The sequence below is a fragment of the Triturus cristatus genome, chromosome 7, assembly GCF_964204655.1.
Source record: "Triturus cristatus chromosome 7, aTriCri1.1, whole genome shotgun sequence".
Taxonomy (NCBI): domain Eukaryota; kingdom Metazoa; phylum Chordata; class Amphibia; order Caudata; family Salamandridae; genus Triturus; species Triturus cristatus.
The window spans coordinates 1725768702-1725793946 of record NC_140590.1 but is presented as its reverse complement, the minus strand read 5'-3'; the positions used below and the strand labels follow the sequence as shown (position 1 = coordinate 1725793946).

At 44.7% G+C, this 25245-nt stretch overlaps 1 protein-coding gene across 1 annotated transcript in view; it reads left to right on the top strand.

Moving 5' to 3' along the window:
* LOC146812904 (uncharacterized) overlaps window positions 1–25245 on the top strand; it is a 206839-nt gene that overhangs the window by 48246 nt on the left and 133348 nt on the right. The window contains exon 2 of the mRNA XM_085615223.1: window positions 409–456. Within this exon, the coding sequence (XP_085471349.1) occupies window positions 409–456 (48 nt within the window). The remainder of the gene's footprint in view (window positions 1–408; window positions 457–25245) is intronic.

Genomic DNA, 25245 nt, shown 5'->3' with positions numbered 1-25245 from the left:
TTTTGCAATTGTTTCAAGCCGGGGGAGACAAGAAATTCCCCGCACCAGGTACCACCTGACCGTGCTACGCCACTGCTGGAAACTCTCTGACAGCCACAGAGCTTGCGCGGGACAACAAATCCAAGCTCAGTGCAAAATTAGCTGAAGTCATGATGTTTCAGTAGACTAATTAATTCCCTGCATGATTAATGTTTTAACATATACAAGTTTGAATCCTGGTGGTACTGTTCAGCCTTCCATCCTTTTTCTTCTCTTTTTGAAAAGTTGTGTTGTTTGGAATTTTCCTTCTTTTTCTCTTGCTTTCTTTTTTTTCTGCAACTTCCCTCTCATTTATTTCTTCCTATATTTCGTTCAGGTCTTTGCACTGACCGTAATCTAACCATCTATTTCTCATTGGTCTTTTTGCAGGGGTCTTCTACTCAGATCTGAGTTGGATTCATCAGCCCGGAGGCACAGGTATGTCTTGTGCTGGAGTATGTCTGAATTTCGATGTGGATGGCTTTACTGGCAGTAGTGTAGAAGAGAAAAGCTGTTTATGCTTCTGAGTGACACAATTCTTTGATTATGAGGTAAGGCAGAAATGGCACGTCCTCTTAGTAATCAACACGTCAATCAAGCCCTGCTACACGCATTTCACAAAAGGTCTCGCCCCACAATCAAGGCCAAAATATAATCACCAGTATGTACATTTTCCTTGTGAATTGCTTCCTCAGATTAAAATGCCCAAAGAAAAGTATAAAACTATTTCATCTGACAAACAATGTCTTCATTTACAATCAGTGAATCGTCTAGTTTGTTTCTTCTCAACGTGATGTGTTTAACTTGCTTTTAAACACACCACGACTAATTGACAAGTAACTTTTTTTCCATGTTTGCAGACATTAAGTCACACATCTGCAAAAGCCAGTTTGCAGCTCACAGATTTGCTCTTTTTTTAAGTTTGAGTTTATTTAACAATAAACAGTAACATTTATGTATTAACAGCAAATACAACAGAGAACATTTCATTAAGAATATGAATGTATATCAATAAAATATCCCATGAAGAAATTGAAAAAAGATAAAAGAGGGGAAGGAGGGGGAGGAAGGGGAGGGAAGGAAAAGAAACAAGGGATAGAAAAAATGTATACACTATTATCATCTAAAGCACTATTATAATCATAAAAGAAGAAATATCACATGGAATTAAAATCTGTATGCATAAGAGGCAACCTAAAGAACAAAACTACAAGATGTAATAAGAACAAGGAAAAACATCAAAGGAAATATCAATGAGAATTTCTTTTTAAATGTACAGAAGACAAAGAGTGAGTCAGGGAGGTTTTCAAACTTCATCAGAAGTAATAACAGGTGGATCACTATTTGAGGCAATAAAAGTTAAGTAAGTGGAAATAGGGAGCCATAAAAGATCTCTTTTGATGGCTACAGAGATAGGTGTAACATAATTAGAATCAAGTCTGTGGTGAAAACAAACGGCATTCCACCACGCTCATGAAGTGACTTTGTCGGCTTGTTTCCAATTAGAGGTTATTAAGTGGAGAGCTATTGCCAGTAACAGATCCACTAGCTTAAAATTAGATGGAGATTGGGGCCATGCAGGAGACAGAGAACTATATTAGTGGGGGAAAAGGGAACTTTTGTGTTAAAAATTCTGTTAATTAATCAAGATGGCGACCGGGACGGCAGCGTAGACTCCCGGCTCCGTGAACCTCCGCATCCCGCACGGATATCCTGCATGAGATCCTTAGCCTGCGCGATGCGATCGTGTTCGTGAATGAGAGTGGCAACTGATCGTGTGACTCCGAGGTTTCTGGCTGCGGTACCGCCGGAGAAATGTGCACTTGAAATTTGCGGCCCGTGCAGCCCTGGAGCCAGGACCTCGAGTGGACGCCTTGGCCGGGTGGCAGTTCAACAACAGCGGCCTGTGGTGACTGGGTGGAGTCGGTCCACCGGAGCGGTGCCAACCTCGGCCTACATATCGCCGTGGTCGTTCCTACCGCTAAGCGTAGCGGACCGAGTGCCTGCCCGGGGGTGCAATTCTCAGATTCTCCGGTGATTGCCCCTGCCTTTGATGGTGAGCTGCCCGGACGCCGCCCGTAACTCGCCCTGATCCTTGCGGGCAGCTCCCGGATTTTCGCGGGAGCTGGTCCGTGGTGGGGACGACTGTTGCCCGTGCCCACGCAACGGATACATTTTTGCCTGCCCCCGGACCCTGTCTCCAGCGCCGTGGACCTCGAGGCGCTTGTCCCTGGGTCCCGGCCCCCATACGGGTCGGGCCTACCCGGCGGCCATCTTGTTGCGATGAGGCCTACCATCCTGTCCACTGGGTCGCAGCAGGATTGGGAGTGTGTGACTTTTGGGAGTGTGGCGGAGCGATCGCAGAGAGCTGTGCTGGGGTACGGCGACCTCCTCGAGGCCCTCGGTGCCCTTCATTCCTCCTTGGTTCATGGCGTCGGGGTCTTGGGGAGTAAGCTCGATGGTGTGGCATCAGCGTTGGGACAGTGGCGGCCTGCCTGTCCTCAGGTACACAGGGACTTCCCACACTGCACACAGGAGGACAATGTCGCGGCCACCCCTGAGATTAGTGCACAGCTGGACACTCCGGACAGTATGCTACAGTGTGATCGGCTGGCTGTGGGTCTGATCTGTTCCGGAGGTATTGGACCTGAGTGGGAGGTGGTGGCCTTGTCCCGTGCACGGCCACCGGCGACCCAGGGACAATTCAAGCAACAGTTGTCTACTTTGGCTGCTTCCGCCTTCCTGGACCTTGTGTGCAGTGCAGATCCTGGGGCAGCACTGGGAAGGCCGTCCCTCCCTGATGCGGACTGTGTTGGTACTCAGAGACTTCCACCCCACCTGTGTGCGTCGCTTCCCGGTCGTTTTTGGACACTCCTTTACCTTGGAACATCGGACGTGGCGCTGGGTCGAGGGGTAGGCATGGGCAGAATTGCAAAGAGTGGTCAAGGATAAGGCTGATCCTTCCGGGGTGGTCATCTAGTAGACGGGCGGGCTCAGGGGTTGCGTGCTCTCATGGCATAGCTATTAGCATAATAGGTGCATAATGCTCCCCATCTTTCTTTGACATGGTCGATTTTGTGCTGCTTACTGTTTGCTTTGGGGAAAACTTACCGTGCGGGAGGGAGAAGCCGGGGGTATGTTTTGAAGGCCCTCCTCCAGTTTATTAACACTTTCTCTACCCCCCCGTCTGGTGGGGTTCTTTTCTTATTCCTTTTTTCCCTGTTTCTTCTATATTTCGGGTCTGGTTCCAGGGCGACAGGCACACTGCTGGGGGGGGGGCCGTACTCATCTGCAGAGGTGCAGGGTGGGGGGTTGGGGGAGGGGATTCTTTAGTCTTTCATCTCTTTTTTCCATGGCCTCCCTTTTCTTCTCTGATTCTTCTTGTTTTTTCTTTTCTGGGATCAGCGTGGTACACCTCCTTTGTTGTGAATCGTTGCCTTTTCATGTGTGCCACAATTTCCGGGGTGTTCTCTGGGCTTTAGGGCAGGGGACTGCAGGCGCAACTGCTCATGATATTCTTCCCCATCCTGAATTTCCTGTGTCTGCGCCATTGATCCAATAGATTGCTGTTTATTGCTTACGTCTATTTTCCTGCCTGCCTCTTATCGCTGTTGGGAAATTATTCGGCACCTGATCCTTCTGTCTTTTTCCATTATAAAATGAAAACCCTTTTTTATCCTGGTGTCCTACCTGCGCTGTTCACTGGCCAGACTATATTAGCATGAAGATTCTGCTCCCCGAGGTGCTGCCTGTGTTCACATTTGATCTTTGTTGCTCTGATTGCTTAGCGGCCGGCCCCGGGGGGTTGTAGGCCCATACTTGTTATTGATTGAAATGTCAATAAAGGTTTTTCAAAAAAAAAAAATAATAATTCTGTTAATCTGTGACCAAACTAATTTCCATAAGTGATGTATGGGAGCACAGTCAAAAAGCATATGTTTTAGGTCGGCTTTTGAGCAGGGGCAAGACCAACAAGTAGAAGTAGAGTTTGAGGAGAAGGAGGCTAATTTTTCAGGGGTGAATAAAAGGCATTGGTTTATAAAATACAGAGTTTGGGAGGTGTTAGCGGCCCTGGAAGTTTTATGGATTTTTAACTACAATTTATCCCAAAAAGGGGTCAACCAACATTCCATAAGGTCCTTTTCCCAAGCCAATTCAGCCTTTGTTTTATTTCTATCTGAGGAAAGAGACAAAAAGTTGTATAAAGATGAGGCTGAGGGAGAAGTAGTTAATAAAGGGAAAATCATGGAGCAGCAGGGTGGAGGAGAAGATGTGGACGATAAGGATCGAAGATATTGGGAAAGAGAAGGATATAGAAGATCATACTGAGATTTACAAGAAGCTGGTAATGAAAAATGTTCTTGAAGATCTGAAAATGATAAAGGAATATTATTGAGTAATAACTGTGAAATCCAAAGCAATCCTTAGTTCTCCAGGATTTCCGATAAATGGTGCGATTTTTAATACATAATAAATTGTTATGCCAGATAGGCTGTTGGTCTAGCGAAGAAAATGAGGGATAAGAAGAGGGTAATAGAGAGGAAAGAGTTTTACGAGCGTGTGAGATAACTGGAGTTCGAAAAGAAGATACATTGTTGGTGAAGGCCAGAGATTCTTTAAAATGAAAGGGTGAGATAAAACATTTTTCTATAGTCAACCAGATGAGTGGGATGTATTAACTGATCTAAGGAGAGCCAACAGGAAGATTGTTTTACAGAGAAAGCATGATGATACTTTTTAAAATCAGGAAACTTAAGACCACCGGAAGTTTTGTCTGCCTTTATAGAGGACAGTGCGATTTGGGGAGATTTGTTTTTCCAAACAAATTTTGTTAAAAGAAAATCAATTTTTTTTAAATTAAAATCCCGGGATGTGTACCGGAATCATAGAAATAATGTACATAATTAAGGGAGAAAGCATCATTTTGATGGAATCTAGTCGTCCCCACCAAGAAAGAAAGAGCTGATGCCAGCGATCAATAGAATGAGATAACATTTTTGTTATGTGGTCAAAATGTAGTTTTAGTGTATCCAGAATGTTTGAGGAAAACCACAGTCCTAGATATTTTATTTTAGAGGTTTGCCAAGAAAAACCGGTAGAAATAAAATCTTGTTTAAGGCAAAGCACGTTCAAGGGAAGAACTTCACACTTGTCTGAGTTAAGACGATAGCCGGAGAGTTGAGAAAAGGTATCAACTTGTTTCTTAAAAGAGGGGATGGCCGTGGAAGGGTTAGAACAATAGAAAAGAATGTCATCTGCATACACAGACACTTTGACAAGTGTCTAGCTGGAAACCCATAATCTGAGCATCTTGTTGGATTTTAGTTAAAAAGGGTTCTAATGCTATTATAAATAAAAGAGGAGAGATGGGGCAGCCTTGTCGTACTCCCCTTAACCCCTTCGCTGCCAGGCCTTTTCCCCCTCCTGTGCCAAGCCTTTTTTTTGCTATCTGGGGTAGTGCGCGATGAGGCCCCTGTAACTTTTTGACCACATAAGGTATCCACGCCAAATTTGCGTCATTTTCTTTCAACATCATGGGGATTCTAAAGGTACTCAGGGTTTGTGTATTGCTCTGGAGGGGTCACAGAAATGAGCCAAAATACAGCAAAATTTAGATTTTTTTCAGAAAAACGGGCTGCAAATGAAAGCATCCAGGTTTTTCCCTGCAAATGTTATCAAAAAAGGGTTTGTCGGGTTGGAATCACCATTTTCCCAGCTTTTAGGGGATACCAGACTTTTGTCAGAAACCCAACATTTGTTACACAGTTTTGGCATTTTTCTGGGACATAGCCTATTTTTGCTATTTTTTGTGCTTTCGACCTCCTTCCAGTTAATGGTAGAAATGGGTACAAAAGCAATATTGGATCCTGGAAAGCTATACATTTTAGAGAAGAAGACAAAATTCTGAATTCAGCAAGGGGTCATTTATGTAGATCCATCAAGGTTTCTTTATAGAAACTAACAGTTAAATATAGGATAAATTGAAAATTAGTTGAAAAAAACAGCCTTTTGTGTCAACGTTTTCACCTGTAACTTCTTCTAATTATGACAGCTCTTTGAAAGCAATATACCGTTACATCCGCTGGACATTACCGGTTGTGGGGATATATAGGACTTGTAGGTTCACCAAGCACCAGACGAACCCAGAGCCAAAAACTGAGCAGCAACTTGCATTGGTTTTTTATTATGTACCGGGTATATAGTAATTATTCTGTAAAAATGTGTAAATGGAAAGACACCTATGTATTTCTGAAATGGGAAAAAAATATAGAGTTTAGAAACAGTAGATATTTGCACATTTCTGAAACTGGGAATACTCATACTAGCATGAGAATTATCAGTCATTTTTTAGAATGACTTCTATTTTACACAATATCTTTCATTTGGAAGGCAGAAATGCATCGAAAGTCAATAGGTAATAACAGTTCCTTTAAAAAGCTGAATTACCCAAAGTCTCCCGATAAAAATGGTACCTCACTTGTGTGGGTAGGCATAGTGCCCATGACAGGAAATGGCTCAAAACCCAACGTGAACACACCACATTTTCATAAGTGTCTAGCTGTAGTTTTTTAACACTAGCTCTGCCGGCACCTAGTGAAATGTTGCAAACCTATACATTTTTGAAAACTAGACACCTAGGGGAATCCAGGATGGGGTGACTTGACTGCCTCCCACCAGGTTCTGTTACCCAAAATCCCTTGCAAAACTACAAAATGGTCCAAAAAAACAAATTTTCCCCACATTTCTGTGGTGGAAAGTTCTGGAACCTGTGTGAATCTGCAAATTTCCACCCACCCCGTGTTCCCCAAAGTCTTATGAAAAAAATGGTACCTCACTTGTGGGGGTCGGCCTTGTGCCCGCGGCAGGAAACGGCGCAAAACGCAACGTGGTCACACCTCAATTTCGCAGTGAAAAATGACCCTTTTTTGGCAAAGTGCCTAGCTCTAGTTTTTGATGCCTAGCTCTGCAGGCACTTTGGGAAACCTAGCAAACCTATACATTTTAGAAAACTATACACCCAGGGGAATCCAGAATGGGGTGACTTGACTGCCTCCCACCAGGGTACTGTTACCCAGAATCCCTTGCAAACCTAACAAAATGTCAAAAAACACATTTTCCCTACATTTCTGTGGTGGAAAGCTCCGAAATCTGCGTGGATCCACAATTTTCCACCTATCCCGCATTCCCCAAAGTCTTTCAAGAAGAACGGTACCTCACTTGTGTGGGTCCGCCTAGTGCCCGCGACAGGAAACGGCGCTAAACGCAACGCGGTCACACCTCAATTTCGCAGTGAAAAATGACCCTTTTTTGGCAAAATGTCTAGCTGTAGTTTTTGAACCCTAGCTCTGTGGGCAACTTGGGAAACCTAGAAAACCTATACATTTTTTAAAACTAGATACCCGGGGGCTTCCAGGGAGGTATGGCTTGCGTGGATCCTTCAACGTTTCCTTACCCAGAATCCCCTGCAAACCTCAATTTTAGCTGAAACAATCACATTTTTCACACATTTTTGTGTGGGAAAGTTGCGGAATCACCGGGCTCACTCAAATTTCCCACCACCCAGCGTTCCCCCGGGTCTCCCAGTAAAAATGGTGCCTCACTTGTGTGGGAGGCCCAAGTACCCGCGACAGGCAAGGGCCCAAAACGTAGTGAGGCGACATCAAAATTGCCTATCTCAAAACCACATGGTTTTGCAAGGGGGTCACTTGGGTTTTTGGCCCGGTGCTCTGCGGCCATCTAGGGAAACCTACCAAACCCATACATTTCAGAAAACTAGACACCCGGGGGCTTCCAGAGAGGTATGGCTTGCGTGGATCTCCCAACGTTTCCATACCCAGAATCCCCTGCAAACCTCAATTTTAGCTGAAAAAATCACATTTTTCACACATTTTTGTGTGGGAAAGCTGTGGCATCACCGGGCTCACTCAAATTTCCCACCACCCAGCATTCCCCCGGGTCACCCGGTAAAAATTGTGCCTCACTTGTGTGGGAGGCCCAAGTACCAGCGACAGGCAAGGGCCCAAAACGTAGTGAGGCGACATCAAAATTGCCTATCTCAAAACCACCATATTTTGCAAGGGGGGTCACCTGGGGTTTTGGCCCGGTGCTCGGCGGCCATCTAGGGAAACCTACCAAACCAATACATTTCTGAAAACTAGACACGCGGGGGCTTCCAGGGAGGTATGGCTTGCGTGGATCCCCCAACGTTTCCTTACCCAGAATCCCCTGCAAACCTCAATTTTAGCTGAAAAAATCACATTTTCACACATTTTTGTGTGGGAAAGTTGTGGCATCACCGGACTCACTCAAATTTCCCACCACCCAGCGTTCCCCCGGGACTCCCGGTAAAAATGATGCCTCACTTGTGTGGGAGGCCTGTTAGAATCTGGGTTCTCTGGTTGGCACAGTTAGGTACTTGTGACAAGCAGGGAACCTTTCCTCTAGTCAGGGTAAGGGGTTACACTCCTAAAATAACCCCTGCTCACCCTCTAGGTAGCTTGGCGCGAGCAGACAAGGTTTATCTCAGAGCGTTATAGGTTAAGCATTTGTGAACACACACAGTAACCAAGTGACAACACTACAGATGGACACCACACAGGTTTTTATATAAAAAATAAGGATTCTTTATATAGAGTTACCACAAGACCATTAAGCGACAAAAATACACAATACTGTTACTTCGATGGTAGAAGTTTGCTTAGTTCTCTTAAGTTCTTAAATGCGACACTTTAAGTCAATGTACCTTAGATGCGACACGCAGGGCAACAAAAGTGTTGCAACAATGCTGATGCGATGAAGTTTTTGGTGCAAAGAAATAAAGACGTGAAGATCTTCCAGATGCATTACGCTTCTCCGATGTTGCGAGAAGACTCGACTCGATGCGTCAGCTACAGCGGCGTCACCCCTTTACACGATGCGACGACAGCGGTCTTGGCAGCGGCACTCTTCTCCGACGTTTGCGAGACGCTTCCGCTCGATGCGATGCTGCAGCGGCGTCCCCCTTTACGCGATGCGACGACAGCAGCTCTGACGGCGGCACACTTCTCCGTGGAGGCGAGGCGCTTATCTTGATGCGGTGCAATGCGACAACTATGATGGCTGCGATGGCGACACGCTTCTTCCTCGATGCGAGAGTCTTCTCTTGATGCGGTGTAATGCGTCAGCTACGATGGCGACACGCTTCTTCAGCGTTGCTAGATACTTGCGGAATGATGCGAGACGCTTCCGCTCGATGCGATGCTGCAGCGGCGACACCCTTTGCGAGATGCGACGACAACAGCTCTGACGGCGGCACGCTTCTCCTTCTCGAGTCGCGCTTCCAGCTCCTTGTGACACGCAGTCCCTCAGAAGGCCCAACAACAGCAGCAGGCACTTCCAAAAGACTCTGGGGAGCTGGGGGTGAAGTCCACTGTTCCTGGGACTTCGTTCCGGGGGCAAGCTCAGCACAAGCCCTTGGAGCTCTTTTAAGCACAAGTTGAATTAAAGTCTTTGTAGTCTTTTCTCCTCTCCTTTCAGCAGCAAGGCAACCACTGCAGGCCAATCCCCCAGGTCAGGGACAGTACTCCTCCTTACAGCTTTCCCAGTTCCTTCTCCTCAGGCAGAGGTTCTTCTTGTCAAGCAGGATCTAATTTCTTGGGAGCAGGGTCCCAATACTTATACCCCTAATTCCTTTGTTCCTCTGGGGTAGAGGGGCCTTTGCCCAGTCCAAACCAGTTCTTGAGCACTTTGTTGACATGACTCTGCCTTTCTATTCAGGGTGCAGGGCAGAGACATCAGCCGCTCCACAGGAGGTGGAGCCAGCATTGTGGTGGCAGAGCACAGCCCTATTCAGAGTCCAGGTGCACTCCTCCCACCCATCTGGATGTCAATCTCTATTCACCACCAGGCTACCTAGCCCTGCCCCTCTGGGTTTCCCCAGCCCTGTCACTCACACAAACCAGACAGGCAGATACACATAATAGCAGAGGCGGGCTGAAATGGTTAGGCAAGCAAATACCAACTTTCTAAAAGTGGTATTTGCAAACACAGAATATTAAAATAACCTTTACTAAAAGATGTATTTTATTATTCTGAGTTCAGGCATACTAAAGTTGATTTTCTACCATGTTCCCTGGGTCTGTTAGGATCATAGAATGTAACAATTCTAACAGCCCATTCTGGCCTATGGAGAACAGGTAGCCTTACAATAGTGAAAAACGAAAATGGCTGTAATTCACTATTAGGACATGCCACACACATCAGGGCTTGTCCTACCTTATTCTTACAATGCACCCTGCCCTTGGGCCTACCATAGGGGTGACTAATATGAAGTTAAGGGAAGGTTTAGGGACTGGGAAGTGGGTGCACTTACCCAGTCAGCATGACAGTAGCAGACTGCACGCAGGTTGTGCAATGGCAGACCTTCGACACATGTTACTAGGCCGCTTCTGTGGGTGGCACAACCAGTGCTGCAAGCCCACCAGCAGCATTTGTATTTACAATCCTTAGGCACTCCCAGTGCACTTTACTGGGGTCTGACAGTAAATCAAATAAGCCAATCATGGAATCCAACCAACATATACATTTTAAATAGGGATCACTTGCACTGTGGCACTGGTTGGCAGTGGCACAGTGCTCTGAGCAGCTAACACCAGCAAAAAAACATGAGGCACAGCGACAAAAAGTGGAAGGGAGACTCACGCCAAGGTGCCAGGTCTAACAAGGCCCAAGTACCCGCGACAGGCAAGGGCCCAAAACGTAGTGATGCGACATCAACATTGCCTATCCAAAAAATGTTTGAGATAGGCAATGTTGATGTCGCCTCACTACGTTTTGGGCCCTTGCCTGTCGCGGGAACTTGGGTATCCCACACAAGTGAGGCACCATTTTTACCGGGAGACCTGGGGGAACGCTGGGTGGTGTATTTACAATCCTTGGGCACTCCCAGTGCACTTTACTTGCACTGTGGCACTGGTTGGCAGTGGCACAGTGCTCTGAGCAGCTAACACCAGCAAAAAAACATGAGGCACAGCGACAAAAAGTGGAAGGGAGACTCACGCCAAGGTGCCAAGGCCCAAGTACCCGCGACAGGCAAGGGCCCAAAACGTAGTGATGCGACATCAACATTGCCTATCCAAAAAATGTTTGAGATAGGCAATGTTGATGTCGCCTCACTACGTTTTGGGCCCTTGCCTGTAGCGGGAACTTGGGTATCCCACACAAGTGAGGCACCATTTTTACCGGGAGACCTGGGGGAACGCTGGGTGGTGGGAAATTTGAGTGAGCCCAGTGATGCCACAACTTTCCCACACAAAAATTTGTGAAAAAAGTGCTTTTTTCAGCTAAAATTGAGGTTTGCAGGGGATTCTGGGTAAGGAAACGGGGGATCCACGCAAGCCATACCTCCCTGGAAGCCCCCGGGTGTCTAGTTTTCAGAAATGTATGGGTTTGGCAGGTTTCCCTAGATGGCCGACGAGCACCGGGCCAAAAACCCAGGTGACCCCCCTTGCAAAACCAGGTGGTTTTGAGATAGGCAATTTTGATGTCGCCCTACTACGTTTTGGGCCCTTGCCTGTCGCGGGTACTTGGGCCTCCCACACAAGTGAGGCACCAATTTTTACTGGGAGACCCGGGGGAATGCTGGGTGGTGGTGAAATTTGAGTAAACCTGGTGAAGCTCAACTTTCCCACACAAAAACGTGTGAAAAAAGTGCTTTTTTCAGCTAAAATTGAGGTTTGCTGGGGATTCTGGGAGGAAACGTTGGGGGATCCACGCAAGCCATACCTCCCTGGAAGCCCCCGGGTGTCTAGTTTTCAGAAATGTATGGGTTTGGTAGGTTTCCCAAGATAACCGCCGAGCACCGGGCCAAAAACCCAGGTGACCCCCCTTGCAAAACCAGGTGGTTTTGAGATAGGCAATTTTGATGTCGCCTCACTACGTTTTGGGCCCTTGCCTGTCGCGGGTACTTGGGCCTCCCACATAAGTGAGGCACCATTTTTACCGGGAGACCCGGGGAATGCTGGGTGGTGGGAAATTTGAGTGAGCCCTGTGATGCCACAACTTTCCCACACAAAAATGTGTGAAAAAAGTGATTTGTTCAGCTAAAATTGAGGTTTGCAGGGGATTCTGGGTAAGGAAACGTTGGGGGATCCACACAAGCCATACTTCCCTGGAAGCCCCCGGGTATCTAGTTTTCAGAAATGTATGGGTTTGGTAGGTTTCCCTAGATGTTCGCCGAGCACAGGCCAAAAAGACAGTTGACCCCCTTGCAAAACCAGATCGTTTTGACATAATTCGTTGTTTGTTTCTACAGCGTGAGAATTTCGGCACAATATTGCAAGGAAAATGTGACAGACATTTTGAGGTTTGCAGGACATTGTGGATAAAAGAACTTTTTGGAATTCACAAGAGAGACATCACCATGAACTCCCGTGGGTTTACGACAATATCTACAGTTGGTGGGTTATTCTTACATGGAACATACACCTTGGCAGAGAAACTAAAAAGCCAAAGATTCCTGCACAGCCATCTATTCCTCAATCACACACACATACTGGTTGGATTTGGCACGAGGGTGAGTGATGGTTCAGTATATTAAATTTTATTAACAAGAGATTTCACAAAAATGAAATGCACTGTCAATAATTAAATGGAGAAAAAACTGAACCAATGACTCGCAGCTCGTGAGCTGTAAAGCCACGGCAAGCCTCCAACCGCTTTACAGGCCATTCACACACCTTTCATACGTGATACACACAAGACCATTCACACCACCAGGCACAAAACCAACACATCACAACATTCACAAAAAGGGACAAGGTACACCTTGCTTCAGGAAGACAAAAAAAGACAAATATTACTGCACAGCCATCTAATCCTAAAGCACACACACACATACTGGTTGGATTTGGCACGAGGGTGAGTAATGGTTCAGTATATACAATTGTATTAGCAAGTGATTTCACAAAAATGAAATGCACTATTAATAATTGAAAGGACGAGAAACTGAACCATTGACTCACAGCTCGTGAGCTGTAAAGCCACAACAAGGCACCAACCTCTTTACAGGCCATTCATACACCTTTCATACATGTGACACATACAAAACATTCACGCCGCCAGCCACGGGCCCATCACATTACAACATTCACACCAGCAGACAGCGCCATTCAAGGGCCCATCACTTCCACTCGCCCACATTCCTGACACAGCAACTACACAAACTGATGGATTGCGTGGAGTGGCGCTCAGCTAGCAGTGTGTGTAGTGATCAGCAGCAAGTAACTACTCACACATCGCCAGCCGAGCGCCAGTCCACACACATTGCCAGCCAAGCGCCAGTGCACGCACACCTCCAGCCAAGCGCCAGTGCACGCACACCTCCAGCCAAGCGCCAGTCCATGCACACCTCCAGCCAAGCGCCAGTCCATGCACACCTCCAGCCAAGCGCCACTCCACGCACACATCCAGCCAAGTGCCAGTCCACACACACCTCCAGCCAAGTGCCAGTCCACGCATACCTCCAGCCAAGCGCCAGTCCACGCATACCTCCAGCCAAGCACCAGTCCACGCACACCTCCAGCCCAATGCCACTCCACGCACACTGCCAGCCAAGCGCAACTCCACGCACACCACCAGCCAAGCGCCAGAACACACACACCGCCAGCCAAGCGCCAGTCCACGCACACCTCCACCCAAGCGCCAACCTACACACACCACCATCACATTTAGGATTTTATATACAAAAAAACACAAACAAATTGCAAATAGATACAAATCTTCTAACACAAAATCTGAAACTAAATACATTGCACTAATGCCAACCTTGAAACAGAATCATTTTTTTAAGCAATACAGACCAGGCAGGTCACTTTACCACTCATGGAAGCTTCCAAAATTTCTTTTGCGTGTGCTACGCTCTAAAACAAGCAGGCATACACAGCCCAGGGTTAGAAGGACACCCGGTACAGAAATAACGAGACTCCTTCCGCTTATCTCTTCGCCAACAGACTCTACATCTCCTAGTGGGAAAATCTTTTGACGGTGTGGGAGGGATGAAATCAGGAAAGTGGCGATCTTTCAATCGAGCCACATCCTCCACCACTCCAAATCTAGGAACACTTGCCTGTTCCACAACAACAAGGCTAGCTATCACAGAGTGCTGAAACTGAAGAAATGTCAAGTTTGACGCAGGAGAACACTCCTTGAACACAATACAAGCATTGAAATTTGCTCATTCGAATAAATGGATGGACAACTTCTTATACCAAACATAAGCCTTCCGAATAGCAGAGTAGGGTTCCAACCACTGATCTACTCTGTCAACACCACCCATGTGCTTATTGTAGTCTAGAATGCACACAGGTTTACGCACTTCAGCAACCTGACCCCAAACAGCCACAGGTGAAGTACTCTCATCATGGATGGTAGTCAGCATGTACACATCCCTCCTGTCCACAAATTTTACAGCTAGTAGTTCATCACTACGCAAGGAACTGCTCTGCCCCCTCTGAAGTTTTTTGCAAACAAGCTCTTTCGGATAACCTTTACGGTTAGAGCGGATTGTGCCACATGCAAAAGTGTCCACTTTATACAATTCCTTAAATAATTGCACAGCAGTATAGAAGTTATGAAGGTACAAATGGTGGCCTCTGTTAAACAGTCTTCTAGCAAGATCCCACACAATTTTCTCTGAAACTCCAAAAGTGAACGGACAACCTGGGGGGTCAATAGTAGAATCTCTACCAGTGTACACACGAAAATTAAAAACATATCCTGTCCTACTCTCAGACAACATATACAGCTTAATTCCATAGCGTGCCCTCTTGCTAGGGATGTACTGCCTAAAAACCAAACGGCCCTTGAACAAGACCAAAGACTCATCAATAGATATTTCTTTCCCTGGAGTGTAGATCTCAGAAAATCGATCTACAAAGTGATCAAGAACGGGATGAATCTTAAAAAGACGGTCACAGTCAGGGTGATCTTGTGGCAACGCCATAGAACTATCAACAAAATGCACAATACGTAGCTAAAGGAAATACCGATTACGAGTCATAACTGCAGGAAATATGGCAGTTGCCAACAAGGGGCTAGTAGACCAATATGAAGCCAAGGTTGGCTTCCTTACCACACCCATCAATAAAGTCCAACTCAAAAATTTCTTAATCTCTTCCAGATATGTGGGAGTCCACCGGGTAGCTCTAGACTGGAGCCTAAGTTTGTCACTGTTGTCCCTCAAAAACTGTTCAGCATACAAATTTGTCTGCTCAACAATCTCACCCAAAAATACATCATCCATAAACAACTGAAAAAACTGTGTAGGCAAAAAGTGTTCACAGTCCACTGTACACCCTGCATCACCGCTAAAGGCAGGCAACACCGGCTGCACCATGTTTGGATCAACCCACAGTCCAGCACTTCCAGTAGGAAGCCTAGCAGCCTCAGACTGCAATCCAGATGCCTCTTGCACCATCAGCACAGCAGTTTCCTCCTCTAAGACAGGCACTTCATCCGCACTGAGAGTACCTTCATCTGCACTGAGAGTACCTTCATCATCCGATGATTCCATGTGGAGAGAAAACTCACTGCCAGAATCTTCCCCTCCCTCCTCTCCCTCAGACGCACTGTCAGTCTCATAATCATGCTCAGAGGAAGATTCAAGAAGCATACCAACCACCTGTTGAGCAGTCATTCTACGGCTAGCCGTAATGCTTACTAATAAAGATAAATTGTCAAACAAGTCAACAACAACAAACACTTTGTAAAATAAGTAATAAACAAAATGCACCTTTATCAAAAATACATATATACTCCAAAACAATACCACTCACTTGCCAGAGGCAGCTAAACTACTCACCACCACCTACTCTGCACAGACACAGTATGGATCAACAATATCCCACTAAAAAAAAAGAGAAAATAAATTACACATAAGACTATGCAAAACACATCGCAAAGAATTTCATGCTCAAACCACTAACTAAATATGCTGCCATTATGACATCACTTACAAAAAAATTCATTCAAACATTACAATATTACTCATTTGGAGTAAATACAACAAAAAAAAATTCTTACCAAAACAATGCAACTACAGAACAACCACTGTCGAAACCGGAAACAGGAATCAAAAGCTTTAGACTAGAATAAAAAGGAGAAAAAAACATTAATGTCACATATGCATATAATGCTCTAGACCATCACGTACTGCGCAAAATTTATTGCTTGAACCTCCCACTTTCAAGAAGGAAAGATTGATGGCCCAATCCTTTACAGGCAACGCGGCGAGAATCTGGAACTCAGCCTCAGCTCCGGACCACCCCCTCTTCCCAGTCCTTCAAAACTGACCTCAAAGTTCTCCTCCTGCAAAGACACTTCCAAACTTAATTCACGCCCTCTCTATTGTCTGAAGGAAGTCTTTACATTATAGGAAGTTCTGTTCTCCATGCCTATAGAAGTGCCTCTACTTGTACTTTGTACTCTTTTGTAACTTGCACACATGTCACTTTTCCTCTTGTAACGTATTGTTTGCTACCTCTTGTATTTTGTTTGCTTTTGATACATGCACAATTACCACCATTGCCTCATGTAACGTAACGTTTGCTCTTGTTTTCTGAGTGTCTGCCATTTATTGCAGTATTTTACCTCTACTTGTATTTTGTACTCATTTGTAACATGCACACATCACTTTTTCCTCTTGTAACGTATCGTCTGCTACCTCTTTTATTTTGTTTTAGGCCTGGGCTAAATTTCCGTTCCGCTCGCGGAAATTGCGATAATTTGACATGTTCGCGTTCCGCGGAGAGCGTGAAAATATCAAAATTTCCGCATTCTGCAGCTTAGCGATAATTTGTTTCTTGCTCCCGCTGTAAAATAATACATTCTCGCGCGCGCGCGATCGCCTTACCTGAATCCCCGCGTTCGCCGACAAGTTTTCCCGATCCGGTCGCGTTCTCCACGAGATGTTGGATTGTTGGTAGCCATTTGCGCTGTCTCGCAACTGCTCGCGCCCACAGTAATGTCATTGGTCGCGCGATCACGTCTTTCTTCTCGCGATCATGCACCGCGAGAAGAGTGAAAACAAGATGGCCGTGCCCGCGAGCAACCGCATGGGTAACTTGGCGAGCCGCGACCATGCAGAAAATACCGTAAACGGGCGGGAAAAAATTTCCGCATCTTCACGATATTTCCGCGTGTTTGCGGGGATTTTTAACATTTTCACGATAATTTGCGAAAGTCACTTTCGCAAATTCCGCCCACCCCTATTTTGTTTGCACTTTAAAATATTTAAAAAATTATGTGGCCATAAGGGGAGCGACCCTTGCCTAAGGTGCCGCTCCCACAAACAACCCCAAACCTAAAAAACGAAGAAAAACAAACTGGCGCTAGTGGCCATTCCTGCTGCACGATCGTGCAGCAGGGATGCATAAAAGAGACATTGGGGGCAGAGGCATAGCTAGAGCTTGTGGCGCCCGGGGCTATCTCTCAGATTGCCACCCCTGGGAAGGGGGGGTTGCTGGGGAAAAAAGACAGCGACCACTTGAAAGAGGTCCGAGAGACACGTAATATTACTGCTAATAGTTACCTCGATCATGCAAGTTACATGCACATACATGACCAGTCCAAGGCTACACAGTTGAATACACCGGTGACTGGCAGTAAAAAAGAGAACACACAGACTGCATGATCTATCTGGGGACTCAGAAAAACCACATGTGACATCCATCAGAGAGCTGCGTGAATAATTACCTGGTAATCCCCTCAGCACAATGCAAACCTGCACATACATGACACTGTTCAGGGATCTATCATCTACAACTGACATTAAATGACCATTCATCATGGTCCCCCCATTAAAGCAGTGCACTTTGTGATCTGCATGGTACATGTTCTTTGCAGCAGGCACATTAACCCTCTGTGCTACCTTTCCAGGAGTCAACCCTTCCACTAGACAAAACTCCATCTCTCTCTAGGAAGAACATTAATCACCAAAGTTATCATGACATTTTTATTGTTTCTGAAAATTGCTGGAGGCCAGGAAGGAGGCAGCAAGCTTTTTTCAAACCATAAAATACTTGCAAACACTACGCACCCACCCAAAATAGGTACCCAGTGAGGCCACACCGTTCGCATTGCCCTAACCTGCTCAAGGTTCATGTGACCTCAGTGACAGAGTCACAGCGACTGGATCACTGTTGCTCTAGGGTGTGCTGCTTTGTAGGCCTGCCCGCAAGACTGGAGATGGATTGTGGTGGACAGGCCTTCAAGGTTAACCCACAATAGACACCACTAGGGTACACCTGCGTGTGCTAAGACATCAAGCCTTCTAAGGTCTAGTGGGGCCTTCTACGGTCTAGCATGGGAATGTGCTCCCTCAGTAGAGTGGTCTGGTGGACTGGTCATGAAGGCTGAACCCGGTTCCCCAGTTCCAAATTCGACAGCTGTGGCCATAGTACCACATCCTCTCCCCCACTGAACACCATATTTCCCCACTGAGAGAAACTCGCACTGCCTTCAGCTGCAAACTAATTGTGCCTGCTATAAACACTTGGGTGTGGCTCAAAACAAATTATGCACTTGATAAGAGTAATATACTGCCTAAAAAAAAATTAAATCAACCACTCATAGGGAATGCAAGATTAAGTAAAGCATGTGAAATGTAAGCAGAAACAACATGGTTACCTTAACGTTCTCTCACTCACTATTCAGAAATCAGCGAGTGGTTTCACTTGAAAAGTTGTGGACATGACTAGAGGGCCCTGAAGGGAACCGTTTCTATGTCCATTGCTTATATCCTTATAAAACATAAGCAGTATGGTATAAAAAGACCACATCCATAAACACAGAGCCATGGTACACATTGTGTTTTCCAATCCACCCATCAACCAGGTATTGCAGTACCTCCAGGAATGGTACACTCTCCCAACCTGGGAACAACAATGCTGTTCAAAGAAAGACAAGAAAACGAAAGTAGAGCTTCACTGGCAAACTCTGTAAAGTGATGCTGGTGTATTTGGATGTAAATAAAACCAATCTGGCCACTTTGCAACCCCTCTGTCTTGCTTTATTTAGTTATGTATTTAATTTTCAAATGTAAAACCTTCTATTTCTCTCCAGCCCGCTGAACTTTGGAATAGAACAATGTGAGAAAAAGGGCATCTCTCGCAAGAGTGTGTTTCTTTTTTGGATCCATTTCACAGGGAAGCAACTAAAATAAGGTGAACCAAGCTGATCCTTGTCTAAATGCCTTTGTCCTCCCCCAACATTGTGCCCCCACCCTACCTAACCCACCGATCGCGAAATCCCCCCTCCCCAGCCCCAAAACTCACCTTTCCTCTCCGACGCGCAAGAAGCAAATGGCTTCCTGCGCCTCGGAGAACAAAGGGGAAACCTCCAATGACGTCAGCGCGGCTCGCGTGCTGACGTCATTGATGACGCAGGGGTGGGGGGCGGGGGGAGGCAGGGGAATGTCTTCCCCTGCCTTACCAGTAAAAAAAAAAAAGATCGACCACTCACGGGGGGAGCGCCAGCGCTTCCCCCGTGGGTGGGTGTCAGGACGAGCTGACCTCGTCATGGGCACAGCGCGACTGTGCTCCATGACGAGTCCAGCTCGTCATGGGCACAGAAGGGGTTAAAAGAGGAAAGTAATCTGAGGTTTTCCCGTTAACAAAAATAGAAGCTTTAGGTCCTGAATATAGTAATGAAATAAAGTATATTATTTTAGGAAGAAACCCTATCCACCTCAATGTCTGAAACATGAAGTCCCATCCTATCCTATCAAATGCTTTCTCTGCGTCTAACGCTATCGCTGCAATAGGGTAATCAAGAGAGGATGCTTTACTAAGTATATTAATAAAGACTCTTGAGTTATCGGATGACAAACGACCTTTTACAAAGCCTGATTGTTCGGGGCCAATGAGATTAGCCGAAACTGGATCGATGCGAAGAGCAAGAATTTTTGCAAATATCTTATAGTCATGATTGACTAAGGAAATAGGGTGGTCATTTTTGCATATAGACGGATCTTTATCTTTGGGTATTAAACAGATCAAGGCTTCCTGAAATGTTCCAGTAGATATACCCGATGAAATAAAAGAATTAAAGAGTAATAAAAGATGTGGGAGTAGAAAGGCTGTCAAAATGCGCATAAAATTCAATTGTGAATCCATCCGGACCCGGAGATTTTCCTCTCTTTAGAACTGAGACTGCATGAGTAATTTCAGGGAGAGTGATATCCTTTTCTAAAAAAGTAAAGTCAGTATTATGAGATGAAGGATGATCGATCGATTGAAAATAAGAGGACAGGTCAGTTGGAGTCGGTTGTCGTTCGGGAGTATATACATTTTTATAAAAGGAAACAAATTCGTTCAAAATATCATCATCTTTAAATAAAGAAACACCGGCATTCTTCCATATAGATTCTATTTTAGTCCGTTCACGTCGTACTTTCAAATAATTAGACAATAATTTCCCTATTTTATTTTGACCTACATAGTAGCGAGCACTGCTCTTTAAAAGGTATGACATTTCATTAAATTTAAATTTTGCATCAATATGTTTTTTTAATGAAGGTTCAGAGTTTGAATGATAATAAATATATTCATCTTAGTGTTAGAAAATTTAACAGAAGATCATCTATCTTAATATGGGGTCAAGAACTTGGTTACAATCTCCACCAAAAATAATATATTCATCATCAAACAGAAGGAGCTTCTCAGATATATGTGTACAAAAAATATTATCAACATTAACAGGTGTATAGACATTGAAAATGACTAAGGGAATTTGATTTAAGATAAGTTTGACTATAATCCAACGTCCCTCCAAATCGCATTCTTGATGAGTGATTGATACCTGATACTTTTTATGACATAGAATAGAGACTCCATTTTTTTTTACATAGAGCCTGTGAAGAAAAAACATTGCCCACCCTACATCGTTTCAATTTAGATGCTTCAGTATTAGATAAATGTGTCTCTTGAATTAATGCTATATCAGCGTTTAATTTAGCTAGATGGGTTAATACCCGTTGTCTTTTTATGAGATTATTTATTCCCTTAACATTTCATGTAACAACTCTAAAAGTAACCAATTAAAATTAACATGAACAGATATTATGCAAACAATGAGATAATTAAAATCACGGCTGAGAGTGAAATAGAAATTGCGAGATAAAAAAGGAAAAGGAAGAGGAAGAGAAGTTAAGGAACTTTCATCAGAGATAGCAAAGCGGAAAAAAAAGGAAAAAGGTAGAAAAGAGAAGAAAAAGAGTGAGAAAAAAGGACAGGGGAACAGGAGACACTTAACAGGAAAACAAAACAAGTCAAACAATTGATGATACAAGATAATGTCAAAAAGACATACCACAAAAAGACAATGAAAGTGGGGATGGAGGAGCCACATAGGGGAGGTAGTACACCAAACGAATGACTCCAAGAGGACGCAGCAAGGGGAGAAACGCCTCCGGGCGAAGAAGTCATAAACAACAAAGGATCACAGAACCGCACCTGATCAAAAGAAAAAAGAAAACATAAGGAGGATAACTTCACAACATAATAAATACAATAGGAAAGGGAAGAAAGACAAATGACGACAAAAAGTTGTGGATCGAGTCAGAACAATTCTAATCGAGGAGTGTCCATGGAGTCATCTCTGCATGTGTTCAAAAAGTGTTGAAGAACTGCTGGATCTTCATAGTTTGTTGTTTTATTGTTATGAGTTACCTTGAAAAGGCAAGGATGAAATAATCCATATCGGGCATTCAGGGCACGTAGAGCAGTTCTCATGTCTAGAAATTGTTTGCGCCGGTCAGCAGTAGCCTTGGCGTAGTCTTGAGCAAAAAAGAGATTTGAGCCGTTCCAAGTAAGTTTTCCTTTTTTTTTGGCTGTATGGATAACTTTAATCAGGTCAGTATATTCTAGAAAGTATGGGATGACTCCTCTGGGTTTCGTTGAAGAGACTGAAGAATTAGATGAGCGAGACAGTTGACCCAATCGGTGAGCTCGCTGAATATTCAATGGAGGGGAAGTTGGAAGACCTAGAAGTGTTGGCAAGAAAGATTGAAAGAAGGTTATAGGATTTGATCCCTCAAGACCTTCCGCCAGACCGTAAATACGTAGGTTATTGCATCTGTTGTGGTTTTCCAAATTCTCAACCTTTTGCCTGAGGAATTGTATTTCTTTGTGAATACCTGAAACCTGGTCTGAAACTACCTGCACTGAAGACACTCTACTTTCAAGATCCGCAACCCTTTGCTCGGTGTGAGACCAGTTGTCCTCAAGACTTTGAAGACGAATATTTGTTTCAGACATATATGGTTTGAGTGAACGTATTTCCTCCAGTAAAAGTTCCATGGAGATAGAAGAGGCAGAATTGGTAGGAGAAGGAGGATTTGTCTTTACACCCTTGCCCGATGTGGAGGGAATTTTGGAATTAGATTTATTGCCTGAGCGAGAGATATTAGAAGAGGCGCCTTTTATTCCAACAGAGCCATTGAGCGTTTCCTCCATATTATCCTGTAGCACACTAAAGGGATTAGTATCCGCCAATGACATGGAAGCAGCATTCATTTGCTGTGAAGTATTGCGATTAGAGCAAGCCATTTTCACAAAATAAGAAAAAATATGTGTGGAGGAATGAAACTGGAGAATAAGTTCAAGGATCTAAAATGGCGTCTGGCAATCTGCTGAAAATTCCTGAGAGGAAATGAAGAATCCAACTAGAAACGCATTATGAATAAGCATAATGTCCAGTGCCAAGGAAAAATTCAGAGCAGATTAAATGGTTATACTCCAGTATGTTCGTTTAAAAGAAAAAAGAACTAGCAGGCAAAATCTGAAATCTAAAACGGCGCCCATGAACACTGTGAGGGTGCTGAGGAGAAATAAGAGCAGAGTCAAATGGTGCCAAAGACAAGATTATTGCCCACAAAAATTCACGGGTACTGATGTAAAGCTGCTTCTATGGCATCAAATAATTAAAAGATTGGTCAGGGCGAGAACATCAGGCAATGTCTACAGCAAAGCAGCAAAGCACATGGGGAGCGGCAAAATATGCTAAAATGGCGGCCGCGTTTTACCGGCGAGCCGCGATGGAGAAGAGAAGATAAAAAGCATAATTGCGCGCACACCCGATGCCGCCGTGAGTGACCTGAAGTGAAGCAGAGACGTTCCGCCGCATTGGAAAGCGGCTTCGGGATCTCGATGACCGCGTTGGAAGCCTGGAGGGGGCCCGTCGCTCTACGTTCTCACGGAGCTCCTCAGAGCGGTGGCCATTCCCTCCGGCTCCTAAGCCACGCCCCCTCAAAGATGTGCTCTAACGTGTAAGGAATGGGTTTTGACACATTCAGCCATCCAGATTGTTTGCTTTCTGGCCCATCTCGTTTTTGGATCTCTGCTGCAGTGACTCTCTCTAACTGTGTCTCACTCACCGTAAACTCTAGGCATGGGCAGAATTTCAAATATGCCAAAGCAATCAGAGTGAATTTGGTTATTCTTCATTACTCTTTGACTCAAAATTACCGATATTATGATTACACATGCTTGAGGAATTAAAGTAATTTGGTGGGAAAATCCTACAAGAGCACATTTACTGAATGGGAGTTGCTGCTTGCACTCACTCTTTGTGGTCTGTTGCATTCAGAGCCATTTCTTAGCTTAAGATGCATCTTTGTATATATTGAGGATCCAGTGGTGCATTTTGGCTAAGCAAAGAGTAAATTGGGTGGAAATCCTACTCCAAGTGCACATTTGGCAAGCTTGAGCAGCTGCCGACACTTGCTATTCATGTTGTGTTGCATTTAGCACTATTTCTTAGCGCAAAATCCATATTTGCATCCATTTTGACATGAGGGGGCATTTTTGCGCAAATGAAATAGAGCCAAATGCTGAATAACTCTTCTCCCTCAATTCCTCGTAGTCTTGCAGAATTTTTCACATGGTGTGAAGGGGAAGGCCTAAAAGATTTTCTTAAGACTCCTTAGAAGACCAAAACAACAGGCTGACAGCTTCCTTATGTGGTGGCCTGGAGTTAGATCGTCATCGAGCCAGACACCAAGATTTTTTGCTGGAGGATTAGGGGCAGGAAAGGGACAGAAACGTTCAGCCACCAGCGGCGAGTCCAAAGGTGGAGCTGGTTCCCCACTACCATTATTTCTTTCTTGTCGCCACTGTTCAGTTTCAGATAGTTTAAATCCCATCCAATAAGACACAGTGGATAAACAATCCATCATTTCCTGTGTTTCTTACCTTGATCCAGCCTATTTGAGAATGCAAGCTGAGAGTCGTCAGAATACATAATCAAGGTAGGCCAAATGATTCCAAAATGTTGACTAGACATCTATTTTAAAAGGTGTCGGGCTGAAGGAAGATCCCCGAGGATCACTACAAGAGACTGTCATGGTGGAACAAAAAATGCTTGTTTGAAACTTGAAAGCAACGATCCTTCAAAATAGAAGAAAATCTCATCACAACCTTATTAAAAATCCCACAGCCGAATAATTTCTGTAATATAGAGTTATGGAACACAGTGTCAAAAGCAGTGCTCAGGTCAAGCAAGATATGAACGAAAACCTGCCTGTGAAGAGTGGAAAAGATAATGTGAGTCAAGGTGGGCAGAGCGTTGACGATTAATGTGTCCCTCTAGTACCTTTGCTGGAAAAGTGAGAAGGGCATAGGATGATACATTTCAAGTTTCACTGTTCCAGAAAAAGTTTCTTTAGTAGCAGGATCATTACTTATATGTTTCCATGAGAGAGGGACCTGTGCAGAAGAATTCGAGAGTCTGAGGAAATCTAAGAGTGAATAACAGACGTAAACGTGTTGATAAACTGGGGTGGAACAAGACCAAGTTAGGAGCCCGATTTAACAGAATTAGCAAGGCTCTAAATGTTCTCTCACAAATAGGACTGTAGGTCGACATACACAGTACAGCGGGCTTAAGGGGCTCCTAAGTCACAGGAGCTTTCGCATTCTGAGCCTGTACTGGAAAGGCAGTGTAGATATATCTAAGTTTTCAGTAAAAGAATCCTGCAAGTTTGTCCATCTGTTGATGCTATATACGGCAGTGGTAGACTTAGAAGTGGGATCTAGCATGGAATTAATGAGTGAAAACATTCCTTTAGAGAAGTTAGGAGCTCCCTCAATTTTCATGCTGAAAAATACGGTACAGAGCAGGCTTTCCTGTTAGCATTCTGATATAGTTCAATTGCCTTGCTATATTTCCTTTTGCCAATGAGTAAATATTTTT